General features: G+C 38.4%; 2 protein-coding genes across 3 annotated transcripts; one reads left to right on the forward strand and one right to left on the reverse strand.

Annotated features, from left to right (window-relative positions):
* Positions 1–4,373: 4,373 nt before the first annotated feature.
* On the forward strand, positions 4,374–6,643 carry LOC126379542 (putative ankyrin repeat protein RF_0381). The gene has a single exon (XM_050028335.1). The coding sequence runs from the start codon at positions 4,640–4,642 to the stop codon at positions 5,690–5,692; it is 1,053 nt and encodes a 350-aa protein (XP_049884292.1). The 5' UTR covers positions 4,374–4,639; the 3' UTR covers positions 5,693–6,643.
* Positions 6,357–12,294, reverse strand: LOC126379446 (uncharacterized). Of its 2 annotated transcripts, XM_050028202.1 has the most exons (5): positions 12,192–12,289; positions 11,377–11,407; positions 10,435–10,461; positions 9,796–10,005; positions 6,357–8,699 (listed from the first exon to the last, which is right to left on the reverse strand). In XM_050028202.1, exons 1-5 carry the CDS (start codon positions 12,276–12,278, stop codon positions 7,228–7,230), a joined length of 1,827 nt encoding a protein of 608 aa, XP_049884159.1. In that variant the 5' UTR covers positions 12,279–12,289; the 3' UTR covers positions 6,357–7,227. The 2 variants fall into 2 exon arrangements, with proteins under 2 accessions (XP_049884159.1, XP_049884160.1); XM_050028203.1 differs by lacking the exon at positions 10,435–10,461 and having other exon boundaries at positions 12,192–12,294.
* Between the last annotated feature and the right edge of the window lie 1,593 nt (positions 12,295–13,887).

Raw genomic sequence — 13,887 nt, forward strand, 5'->3', positions numbered from 1 at the left:
GGCCAGCAACAAAATGTAGTTTTTGCATTTGACAGTTGAAGGGCCACACCGCATGGAAGAAATTTATAAATCTAAAAAGCAATATTGCAATTTGACATTTGCGATTGAATGGATGTGTTTCGGCTGTATGAGCTATGTTCCCTTCGCTTGTCCGACGGACAAAATAATCAGAAAAAAAAATCTAATCAAAAAGATTAGGCCGTATGAATGTGTTCTATTGCCTTCCCACTTGAAAAAATGAAAAGACTACTATTACTGTATGTAATCAATAGTATAAAAATACCAGAAAATAAAAGTAAAATAAGAACTTAATGACCCTGATTCCAGCAGATACCTCCTAATTTTACTTTAAGTTATACCCGTCATTTTCTTATCCGCCGAAAAGGAAAGGGACGGATGATTGACAGTTCTTAATCTTAGGAAGAAACGAATGAATAACCCAGGCGAATCAAAAAGGTATCTCGCTGGTATGCAAACCGTTTGACGTGTGCTGTCAACTTGATTCTATTGGGTTATTAGCCAATGCAAAAATGTATGCATTTATAATGCTTGTCGATTACCCGGTCCTTTCCTTTTCGGCGGGTAAGAAAATGACAGATAAGTATAACAAAATAAAATTAGATGGTGTCTACAGGAATTAGCACCAATGTGTGTAAGTAATAATATAGACCAAATGTTAAATGCTGACCAACTGCAAACTATACCATTTTTATTGCAAGTACCTAAATGAATTCATTTACATGATTATGTAAGCAATTTAATCTTAAAAACCAGATTGTTTACAGTTAAACAGTTCCACGTCGAAATTAAAAGCATTTTCGCTTTCAAAAAATCTGAAAAATATAACCTAATTGTTTTTAAAAGAGGCAGTATGTCTGCTTTCCATTGTCATCCTTTATGAGAAAATTATAAATGTTACCTTTCGTTCGTAAAAAAATATATAAACAACCTAATCTAATTAGTTCTAAACACCTATTAGAACAAACTTTAATAGCGATTATCTCAATAACTGAAAGTTTCATCACAAAAAAAATAGGTAAGTAATACTTACCTGATTTTGAACCGTGAAAAGATTCTCCGTCGATCTGCATATTTCATTTTCGAAAATCCGTTGGCAGGATATAAAACTTTTACCATTCTGAATGGTACTGATGCACTTTTTAATATATTTTACACAAGATAAACAAGAACTCAGATTAGACACAAACACACAACACGCAGATTAGGTTCAACAAATTTTTATCACGTTTTAAAAGTGCTTGCATAAATACGCGCGCGACGGCAGCAAGTCGACTGAACTTTTGTTTCTTTTTTATTGGACTGGAAGTAGTTTTTGGCGGGAACCATAGATGTTTTAGGCCGAGATTCTAATTTATTAGGTACCAATTAATTCTAATTATAATAATTATCTTAGGATAATAAAATAGGATAAAAATAGGATAGGATAAAATAAAATAAAATATAATTTGGACTTAAGTATTTCAGGACATTTCCCACAAAACTTGAATGAGTGTCATGGAACACATCAAGGTTTTCAGCGTGACCATTGGCAAAATTGTAGAAGTAACACACATGCTTACATAGCGTTTAAACACATAACTCTCCTTTTTGCTTCGCCGCAGTCGGGTAAAAATGAAGTTTCGAGTATGTTGAATCAATACTTATCTTTAGACTGATAGATACCTATACAAGGGAAATAACGGTGACGTAACACGATAAAACAAAAGTGATTGAGGGTCTGTTCATAAGAGGGATATTACATCTAAAGATAGGCTACATAAGCCATCTTCGGGCGCATCAGCGTCGTGCCGACTAGGGTTGGTATTAATAAACTAAACTCAGCTGAGACTGCCCTCAAGATCATGCTCAAGTCCCTGTTTTTATATAAGAACTGTCACATTGACATGATGTTGAGGGCAGTCTCGAAGCTGAGTCGAAGTGGTCGCCATGGCCGAAATCGGTCGGAGATCATCATCATCATCATCATCATCATCATTACATCTATCCAACATTCGTCAATCATGACTTTTTATTCAAACAAAAATCGGCCTTATTTTTTTTTATTAATATGGGTTTGCTCTTGACTGCGTCTTCCACGAGGAGAAGAGAGATCGGCGCCGAGGCAAGGGTCTTCGCGTCCACCAACACCGTCGTGTGCGCAGCGCGCCGATGGCTCGCGAGCCCCATCCACGCCGAGTGGCGGCGCTTGCATTGTGTAGGGGGCCGGTGATGGCGTGTATATGCGGTGCGTGTGTGACTGTGTTTGTGTGTATGTGATCAATGTATTAAATTAAATTAAAAATTAATCGTATTACTATATTTAATTTAATTCATTATAATTTAATTGATTGTTATCGTAATTGATATGGACACTGTCTGGAATAAAGAATTTTTATTTTTTTTATTTTTATTAATATTTACATAAACAGACATAGGTTCCACTGCCGGGCACAGGCCTCCCCTCAATCAGTGCTCGGCAGTGGGACGTATGTCTGATTATGTATGTTTATGTTTATTGCTGTTTAGCAATAAGGCCGCCTATTGTGCTTATGTTTTATTCGTATGTTTATGTCCTTTATATATGTTCTTGTGCAATAAAGTATTATTGATTGATTGATTGATGTAATTTGATTTTTTCAAAACTTTATGTATAAAAGCTTATTATAAGATTAATGATTACCTAAATGTTAAATATGTCTACTATTAAATGTGTTCCTCTAGTTATTAAATAACTTGTAATATATACCTACATTGATTTAAAAGATGTGTTGCTGTTTCTTGTCATTTTTTCTCCTCATAACACCTTGGGAAATGACGTAAATTCCAAAATGTTACATTGACCTTAAACAAATTTATTCAAGTATATTGAATAAATAATTCTGATTTCTGATTTAGTAGTTCCACGAGCCATGGCAGGGGCCTTTGGCGGCTCAATAGTAACCCTGACACCAGGGTTGATAAGGTCGGTCATTCACCCCACAAATTCACTTTTGAGTGTTTGAGCACGTATACTGGCTCCTTATGAATTTAGAACCTCATTCGATTCCCGGTGGGGACAAATCACAAAAATCACTTTGTGATCCCTAATTTGGTTAGGACATTACAGGCTGATCACGTGATTGTCCAAAAAGTAAAAAAGATCCGTGCTTCGGTAGGCACGTTAAGCCATTGGTCCCGGTTACTTCTCACTGATGTAAGTACGTAGTCGTTACATGAGTCAGGGGCCTTTGGCGGCTCAATAATAACCCTGACACCAGGGTTGCCATCAACCCTTGGTAATCACCTCACAACCCATACGATAGAAGAAGAGTGTGTGTAAGCCTTTAGCGATAGATACCTACCTACTAGATAAAAACACAGAAAGATAATAATATTATCAAGAAAACAAATGATTCAGTGTTCAATAGGTATACTCGTCAAAAAAGTTATAGAACTGTTTTGTATAGTTAGTTATTTGCAGCAAAATATTTTTCAAAAAAAAAAATCAAAAAATATTTATTTAAATTCAAAAATATCATCATTCAGTGCGTAACATAGATACTCTTTGTAACGTCATCTTTTAAATAACGAACGTCTCATCCGCCTTAAACTTCTGCAGCTTCACAACCTGTATAGCCGGGGAAAAGAAGCTGTAAGAAAAACGTTGAATACTTCAGAACCTGGATACCTGCGTTTTCTACCTTTTGATGCTTCATCATCACCAGCCCATTAACGTCCCCACTGTTGGGGCACGGGCCTTCCCTATGGATGGATAGGGAGATCGAGCCTTAAACCACCACGCGGGCCCAGTGCGTATTGATGGTTATTAACGACTGCTAATGCAGCCGGGACCAACGGCTTAACGTGCCTTCCGAAGCACGGAGGAGTTCGAGATGAAAACTTTTTTTTTTTGTGGTCACCCATCCTATGACCGGCCTTTGCGAAAGTTGCTTAACTTCAACAATCGCAGACCGAGCGCGTTGACCGCTGCGCCACCGAGCTCCTCACTTTAATGCTTACTTATTGTTAATTCAAGTTAAAGAACACAAAACGATCTAATTTGTTCCGTGATAGTGACTATAATTCTATGAAAAAGTGAAAGTGGTGACGCGCATGCGGTGTTTAAGAATCAGTGATAAAAAAAAAGTCTGTAATAGTGACTTTAGTTCTATGAAAAACTGAAAGTGTTTTTTTTGACGTGATTTATTGTTGATTTGCCGCAGATGGCATTAACTACTTGACCGGACAAAACTGCAAGTGGCGACTGCGCGTGCGATGCTTAAGAATCAGTGATAAAAAAAGACACTAAAGTGAATAATAGGTACTTTAAAAAAACAAATGTTTATTAAACAAACACAAAACTTAAAAAAAACACACAAATATTACAATAGAACTAAATAATATTTACAAATTACATACACTACAAAAAGTAAAAAAATAACTGTATCCCTATTAGGGTAATCAGAGGTACATCCACCGCAAGATGAACTAAGTAGCAACACTTCACCGAGCTTTCTGTTAGACCAACGTGATAGGTGAGCCGTATCGCCGTCTATAACGATTGAGCCGACAGTGTTAGTGAAAAAACCGAAAAGTAAAATAATAGGTAACTCTTTTAAGAGGCCTCCTCGGATAGTACTTAATTATTACATTAAAAAAAATGAAAAAAAACCAGTGGCTGCAAATATTGAAATCTATAGACGACGAAGAAGTTGATGTCAATAATATTATCAGCAAACTTAAATTGGATCTTCTACGCACAAATTCTGATATACACAAGGAATGGGAAAATGAGGAATTTAATATTGATTATTGGTTCGATGTGCAACATACCTACGAGACTGATCGTACTACAATATTCAATATGGCTGCCAAATGGAACTTTAAAAAAATCTTCAATGCCTTTCTTGCGTTAGACGCCGATTTGAACAAGACAGATGCATTTGGTTGCTCGCCTTTGATCGTAGCTATTAAAAAAGAAAACGGTGAAATAGTCGAAGCTCTTTTGAATAAAAATTGTGATGTCAATACAGTGAATAACGCTAAAGAAACTGCGTTGCACTGGGCAGCGCGATTGGGGTTTGTTGACATAACAGAAACACTTATAAATAAAGGTGCTAAAGTTAATGCTGTTGATGAAAATGGTTCCCCTGCACTGCATTGGGCTTCAGATGAAGGTTATTTAGATGTAGTCAAAGTTCTCATTAAACATAAAGCTGATCCGCATATCAAAAATGCTACACAAGATAATGCTGTTGATATCGCAGCACATAAAGGACATTTGAACGTAGTTAAATACTTGGTAGAAGAAGCCAAAGTTGATTGCATGAATACTGATGATATCGAATTCACTGCTCTACATTGGGCTGTTGTAGGAAGACATTTTGACATAGTCAAGTATTTAGTGGAAGATCAAAAAGTTAACGTTGGCGCCAACAATAAAATACCCCTGCATTATGCTGTAATAGATATAGATATTTTTAAATATCTTGCTAAATATTCTGATATCCTAGCTACTGATGATAAAGGCAATAATGTTTTACATGTTGCGGCTAATTGTGACTGCTTAGATGTCGTCAAGTATTTAGTAGAGGAGAAAAATTATGATGTGAACCAGACCAATAATGCAGGACTAACAAGCGTGCTTATAGCCGCATCTTCGAACAGTTTAGACGTTATGAAATACTTTGCCGAGAGCAAAAAGATAATATAACATAAGATCGCGACCATAACTCAATTGGAGTCAGAAAAACATCAATCGCAAGATGAAGTAAGTACTCACCGGGCTTTCTGTTAAACAGCGTGACAGGTGGTGAGCCGTATCGCCGTCTATAATGACTCACTCTGCTGGGTGAGGCCCGAATTTCGTGTTCCATAAGTGACAACATTTAATTTTTACTAAGGTGCCTTAAATCGCAAACCATTTCGAGATATTTCTATGATTTACACAAAACACATTTTTTCAGATTTTTTAATTCAGTAATAATAGAAATATATTGAAAAATCCACGAGGTCAGAAGAGGAAGGCAGAATAAGTTCAGACCTTTACATAAAAACTATAACTATAACAGCTATTGTTTTAAATATGCATGCAAAGGTACATTACATTATACTGCCTTCATTCTATCAATGGCAGAATCCAATTTTCAAAAAATATTTTTTGTAAATTTCTGGTGGAAAAATCTTGACAAGAAAAAATACGTGTCTTCTATTTAAACAAGTACTTTCGAAATAGCACAAAAAAACCACGGCATAAAATTTGAAATGTTGTCAATTATGCGTTAATATTAGTATTATCCATTATTCTATTATTTTGTCGAGACTTATTGTAGATGGAATGAATTGTATATGTGAAATAAAGGATAAAAAAAACACAATTTTAATTAAAATACATTTTATAACACAATACAAACACTATTACACATATAAAAACATACACAAAAAAACTAAGCCAATAAAGTTACAAAAAATGCGATCGTTAGCAAGGAAAGAGAGGAAAAGGAAGACCAAGAAGATCTTACATGGAACAGGTTAAAGAGAAGGTGAACTTCGTGTGAAAGAATTGGCTTTTGATAGACAAGAATGGAGAATGTACGCCGACAAGAGCGTGGCTCTTAAATTAGTGATGGTAAAACTAAACTAAGCACAAATCTCCGCCAATAATCAAATATTATGAAATATCACATTTATAAAAGTATTTTTGTTTATACTTTTCTTATTTATTTCCAAGAAAGATATAAAAATTTCTATAGTGTTTATGGCCTGGTAACGAGTGTTTTGAGTCAAATTTTATTTTAAAAAGTTTATAAAGATAATGCTCGTGACCGTACCTACTACGCGATTAACTTTGTAAAAAAGCGTTTTCAAAAGAGGAGCGTGTGCTCACGCAGATTTAATGACTGACGTTTTGACGCGCAGGCCGCTCTTTTGAACGCCAATTACTTACTTTATTTAAAATAAAAAAAAAATACAAAATGTCAGACCGTCAACAAAGGGTTTTTATTATAAATAAATAATGGTTTAAGACACTACTCATTTAAGTCAGTCAGTTCAATGATGGTAAAGTAAAGTTAAAAAGCAAAATCAAATAAAAAAACTGGTTTAGAGGTCTTGCAACCAGGCCACAAAATTGCAAAAAAGACATTAAATTTAGTGGCGCCATATTTGTTATTTATTACGATAATTTGAAAAAGGAGATGTATTATTTATAATAATATAGATATATGCCTGAAACAAATAATATTATTTTTAATCTGCTTTTTTGGGTGCTTTACTTAAAAAGGGAATTTTAGGAATTTTGGGATTATCTTTTTTACAATCTTTGGGATCCTTAACCGGTGGTTTGACCGGTGGTTTAACCGGTGGTTTGACCGGCGGTTTGACCGGTGGTTTAACCGGTGGTTTAGTATCAGGAGGACATGGTTCGTCAACGGGTGGTTCAACTGGTGGTTTGACCGGTGGTAATACCGGTGGTTTTACCGGTGGTAATACCGGTGGTTTTACCGGTGGTTTGACCGGTGGTTTAACCGGTGGTAATACCGGTGGTTTGACCGGTGGTATAACTGGTGGTTCACACGGTGGTTCAACTGGTGGTTTGACCGGTGGTAATACCGGTGGTTCAACTGGTGGTTTGACCGGTGGTTCAACTGGTGGTTTAACCGGTGGTAATACCGGTGGTTTGACCGGTGGTATAACTGGTGGTTTGACCGGTGGTTCAACTGGTGGTTTGACTGGTGGATCAACTGGTGGTTTGACCGGTGGTAATACCGGTGGTTTGACCGGTGGTAATACCGGTGGTTTGACCGGTGGTTCAACAGGTGGTTTGACTGGTGGTTCAACTGGTGGTTTGACCGGTGGCAATACCGGCGGTTTGACCGGTGGTAATACCGGTGGTTTGACCGGTGGTTTAACTGGTGGTTTGACCGGTGGTATTACCGGTGGTTTGACCGGTGGTATAACTGGTGGTTTGACCGGTGGTATAACTGGTGGTTCACACGGTGGTTCAACTGGTGGTTTAACCGGTGGTTCAACCGGCGGTTCAACTGGTGGTTTGACCGGTGGTTCAATCGGCGGTTCGACCGGTGGTTTAACCGGCGGTTCAACTGGTGGTTTGACCGGTGGTTCAACCGGTGGTTCGACCGGTGGTTTAACCGGTGGTTCAACTGGTGGTTTAACCGGTGGTTCAACTGGTGGTTCGACCGGTGGTTCGACCGGTGGTTCAACTGGTGGTTTGACCGGTGGTTCAACCGGTGGTTCAACCGGCGGTTCAACCGGTGGTTCAACCGGTGGTTCGACCGGTGGTTTAACCGGTGGTTCAACTGGTGGTTTAACCGGTGGTTCAACCGGCGGTTCAACTGGTGGATTAACCGGTGGTTCAACTGGTGGTTTGACCGGTGGTTCAACCGGCGGTTCAACCGGTGGTTCAACCGGTGGTTCGACCGGTGGTTTAACCGGTGGTTCAACTGGTGGTTTAACCGGTGGTTCAACCGGCGGTTCAACTGGTGGTTTAACCGGTGGTTCAACTGGTGGTTTAACCGGTGGTTCAACTGGTGGTTCAGGAGGACATGGTTTGTCAACTGGAGGTTTATCTACGGGGGGTTTGACTGGGGGTTTCTTCTGCTTGCTGAGTTGGTTCTGGTTAGCATGCTGCTGAATGTTTTTTCCGATTGCTTGTTGTAAACCCAATTGGTTTTGATTCGACTGTTGGGGTCCATCTCCCTCTGTCAAAAAAAGGGTATATTAAAACGTGCTTCTCAATGAGGGAGCTTAACTTAACGGCCTTGGTGGTCCAGTGGTTGAGCGTTGTGCTCACGATCCAGAAGTCCCAGCTTCGAATACCGGTGGGGACAAATCACAAAAATCACTTTGTGATCCCTAGTTTCTTTAGGACATTACAGGCTGATCACCTGATTGTCCAAATGTAAGATGATCCGTGCTTCGGTTGTTCCCGGTTATTACTTACTAATGTAAGTACGTAGTCGTTACATGAGTCATGTCAGGGACCTATGGCGGCTCAATAATAACCCTGACACCAGGGTTGATGGGTTTGGTAATCCACCTCACAACCCACACGATAGAATATCATTCAGGCAGGAGGGGAACCACTGCCCTATATTCTCCTAAAGAGTAGCGTGGAGAATGCTACACCGACAAGGGCGTGGCTCATTGTGGATCGTAGATCATTGAATAGAACAGAAATTGTTTATTATAAAAGGACGCCACACACAAAGACAAGACAATAAGATCACTTTTTTTTTTTTGTGAAAATGCCACACCGGCAACAACGTGGTTTATTGTTTTTTTTTTTGACGTGAATTACTTTATAATTGCCGCAGGTGGCATTAACTACTTGGCCGGACAAATGGGGAGCGCTGAAGGCTCTCACCCGGTACAACGTTTAAGACAACAAAATTCAAATTCAAAATTCAAAAATATCTTTATTCAGTTGGTAACATAGTTATACTTTGAATCGTCAATTTGTACATAACGAAACGTCTCATTCGCCTAAAACTACTGCAGCTTCTCACAACCTTTATAGCCGGGGAAAAGAAGCTGCAAGAAAAACCTCGGCACAGGGCCCTAGACGTTCTTTAAAAAAATAAACATAAAATATTGGTAAGATATAATTGAGTAATTTAAACAGGCCTGAGGGTGCCCAGTTGGGCGCGAACTTCGGCTCAGGGCGTCGTCTGAGAGGGAAAATACTTAAAAGAATTAATCGACCCTAGTGGGTCGATAGCGATAAGCGCTGATTGAGAGAAGTCGTCGACCACGCCGGCATGTGGTTCATTGTGGAACATGGATCATTGTACTAACCTCCTTCTTGTTCCCCTTCTTGTCCCTGGTTAAGTCCTTGCACGATATCGCTTCCACTGGCTTGTTGTACACCCACTTGGTTCTGCAGGTTCTGTTGTTCACCACCGCCATCTCCCGGGCCATCAGGTGGACCGCCATCCGGGTTGCCGCAGCCCGATGAACCGCATTTAGATGGCTTGACCATTTTGTTGATACCTCCGATTGCTATATCTGAAAACGGAACGTCACCTTGTATCGGACCCTGTGATCCAGTGGTTGAGCATTGGGCTCACGATTCGGAGGCCTCGTCTTCGAATCCCGGTGGGGATATGACATAAAAATCACTTTGTGATTGTCTGAAAGTAAGATGATCCGTGCTTCGGAACTTTCGGAAGGCATGTTAAGCCGTTGGTCCCAGTTACTACTTACTGATATACGTAGTCGTTACATGAGTCATGTCAGGGGCCTTTGGCGGTTCAATAACAACCCTGACACCAGGGTTGATGGGGTTGGTAATCCAACAACCCACACGGTATAGGAAGATAGGGATGACGAACTGTCAACTTGCTGTTCATCATGTCCATCTTAGGACTATTAGCTGGAGCTAACTTGTGGCTGTGCCTACCCCAAGGAGAACTACAAGCGTGTAGAAATACGTACCAACAGGAATTTTGATCACATGCGGAACTAGGAAAAAGAAGCAAAAAATATAATTTAATTTAAAACATTTAATACCGGGTTCTTACCGCGTTAATCAGGGATATAAGACTCCTGATATTTGAATCCGGAATCCGACCCCGGACTAACCGGGACTTGGATAGAACCCGTATTACTAAACCTCAAACAATGTATTATTAAATTTATTTGACAAACTGTGGATCTTCATCAGTTTCTTCTATTTGTTCGGCCATGTAGTAATTGTATCCACTTAGTTGGACAAGTGGGGGACGCTGAGCATTCAGTTGGACTAAAAGGTGACACTGAAGCAATTCATCTTAGAAAGTTTTGTTGCTATTTGACTAATGTTGACATTGCTTTTTTTTTTTGACGTGACTTATTGTAGATTTGCCGTAGATGGCCTTAACTACTTGGCCGGACAAATGGGGAGCGCTGAAGGCTCTCACTCGGAGTTGACATTGTGCACTTTTATATGCGCAAATGTCAAATTATCATTGTTACTATGGTCCTGTGGTATAGGTACCTGGTTGCTTCTCAAACAGGGAGCGCCAGTTCGAACCCGGTACCAGACTTGCACCAATGAGTTATTAATTTATCTCAAGTGCTGTTTTCACTAACACAGTTGGCTCAACCATTATAGAATAGAATAGAATAGAATAGAAAAAAAATATTATAAAAGGACGCCACACACAAAAAAAGACAACAACATCATATCAAATTTCCACTAAAACAATATACAATAGACGGCGATACGGCTCACCGCTCGTCTAACAGAGATCTCCTGCCAAAGGGGTTTTTTGTTAATGAAACGTGGGCAAAAATTCTGCCCTCATGTTAGCATCCTATATTAAGTACTCAAATCAGTTCATTTCTCAATTCGTCTAAGTCCTTTTTTATGCGCTTCAAGACTTAACAAGAACTTACTGGTCGGGAAAGAACTCGCAGCAGTCACTGCCTGTAAAAAAAGTAGTTCCTTTAATAATAAGTGACATTATAGACGGCAATACGGCTCATCTATCACGTTGATCTAACAGAAACCTCGGTGAAGTGGGGGTACTTAATTCATCTTGCGATGGATGTACCTCTGACTACCCCAATTGGGATATAATCATGAGTTTATGTTATGTTACTGAAGCAAAAAACTGCTATACACCATTTAACATATCTCAGTTAAGATGAACTAAGTACACACACTTCATCGAGCTTTCTGAAATCAGAAATCAGAATCATTTATTCAACGTAATTATCATGGATAAACTTGTTGAAGGTCAATGTAACATTTTTGAATTTACGTCATTTCGCAAGGTGTTATGGCTGAGGAGAAGAAATGACAAGAAACCGCAACAGCAACACATCTTTTAAAATCCAATGAGGATATACATTACAAGTTATTTAATAACTAGAGGAACACATTCAATACCAGACATTTTTATCATTTAGGTAGTCATTAATCTTATAATAAGCTTTTTTACATAAAGTAAGCTTCACATGAGCTTTAAATTTATTTTCTGACAAATTTAAAATATTATCTGGTATTTTATTGTAAAAACGTATACATAACCCCAAAAAAGATGAATTTAATTTACTTAATCTAGAATTTTGAATAGCAATTTTATGTTTATTTCTTGTATTGTAAGTATGCCTTTCACAGTTTCTCGGAAGGAGAGATACATTTTTACGTACATAAGTACATAATGTTTTCTGTCATGTAAAATAGCGTAAAAATAAAGTGTACTTACCAACAGAACTGCCAACACGACCCTCATTTTTCTAGAAGTCTTGTAGTCAAGACATATAGAAGAGGAACCCAACTTACAACTATGCATAGAAGAGAAAATTCTTTGTTTTTATACATTTTTTTTCCATTCCTACAAAGCTGCTATGTGAATGATTCACGCTAAACAGGGTGGTGTTGGTTAATAATTATAATTAACATGTATTTTGTATGTGACAGCCTCCGTGGTCTAGTGGTTAGAGCGTTAGGCTCACGATCTGGAGGTCCCGGGTTCGATTCCCGATGGGGACATTGTCGAAATCACTTTGTGAGACTGTCCTTTCTTTGGTAAGGACTTTTCAGGCTTGAATCACCTGATTGTCCGAAAAAGTAAGATGATTCCGTGCTTCGGAGGGCACGTTAAGCCGTTGGTCCCGGCTATTGGCCGTAAAAACACCTCCACCAACCCGCATTGGAGCAGCGTGGTGGGGTATGCTCCATACCCCCTCCGGTTGATTGAGGGGAGGCCTGTGCCCAGCAGTGGGACGCATATAGGCTCATATGTATGTATGTATTTACTCGCTAACAAAGAGGCGGGATCAGCTCGCAACAAACCCTCCGGGTGAGAGCCCTCAGCGCTCCCCATTTGTCCGGCCAAGTAGTTAATGCCATCTGCGGCAAATCTAAAATTAGTCACGTCAAAAAAGCAACAAACCCTTGCGTGGTCGACATTTTCTTTGGGTCGATTAGTTAGCTACTTACTTGATAGTTTTCGGATAAGTATTTCAAAAAATACGAACGCCTATTTTATACCTCTTAATATATTATTTTTTATCGAATAAACTTTATATAATAACAACTACTTTCTTAGCTACTTTAGTATTAACACACTTTCTACTACTACTTAGAGCGTACTCGCCAACAAACTGGAGTCAGTTTGGCGAGAGAATGTTATGTGCAAAAATGTATAATTTTATGGTTCAAATAAATTTTAAAAAAAACTTACTACTTACTTACTTTACTTACTGTACTTTATACTTTACTTTTTTACTTTAGTATTTGTTATGTTATGTTATAATAGAAAAAAAAAACATATCTTTCTTCAATTATTTTAAATTCATTAAAAGCGCGAAAAGGTTTGGTCATGTGACATTTTGCCCAGAGACGTCACATTTCAATAAGCAAAGAAATTGTCAAACGGTATAACTTCAATCCTGACAGATAGTTTTTTGTTTATTTAGTGAAATATGACGTCACATAAAGCTCAATCATGGCCGCCCGTGTTTCGAATCTTGTAAAATAATTATCATATTTATAGAACACAAGTCAATTTTAGGCAGAAATTTAAAAAGCCCTCCCAAAGTATTATATTGGCTAATAACCCGACAGAATTAAGTTGACAGCGCACGTCAAACGAGTTGCTTACCAGCGAGATAGCTACTTTATTCGCCCGGGTTATTCATTAATTTTAAAATTAACAGGGCAGTTATAAAGGCCACATCGAAACATCTAAGAAAGCAATATTGTAATTTGACATTTGAAAGAAAGAAAGAAAGAAAGAAACATTTATTACTTCCGGACACCACAGACACAGACAGACAGGTACATTACATTTAACACAGGACAGAAACCACACGGAAATCAATAAGTACATAGACAAAAAAAATAATACCAAAACAAAAAGAAAAACAAACCAAAATCATAGAAACAATAATAATAAA

This window comes from Pectinophora gossypiella, chromosome 29, assembly GCF_024362695.1.
Source record: "Pectinophora gossypiella chromosome 29, ilPecGoss1.1, whole genome shotgun sequence".
NCBI lineage: Eukaryota > Metazoa > Arthropoda > Insecta > Lepidoptera > Gelechiidae > Pectinophora > Pectinophora gossypiella.

Bases quoted from the DNA above. Each gene is read 5' to 3' on its own strand.
- LOC126379542 (XM_050028335.1), top strand. From the start codon at position 4,640: ATGAAAAAAAACCAGTGGCTGCAAATATTGAAATCTATAGACGACGAA.
- LOC126379446 (XM_050028202.1), bottom strand. From the start codon at position 12,278: ATGCATAGTTGTAAGTTGGGTTCCTCTTCTATATGTCTTGACTACAAG. The intron at 10,462-11,376 runs GTAAGTTCTTGT...TCTTTTTCCTAG, and splicing joins TGCGAGTTCTTTCCCGACCA to TTCCGCATGTGATCAAAATT. The intron at 8,700-9,795 runs GTTAGTACAATG...TTTTTTTGACAG, and splicing joins AGAAGGGGAACAAGAAGGAG to AGGGAGATGGACCCCAACAG.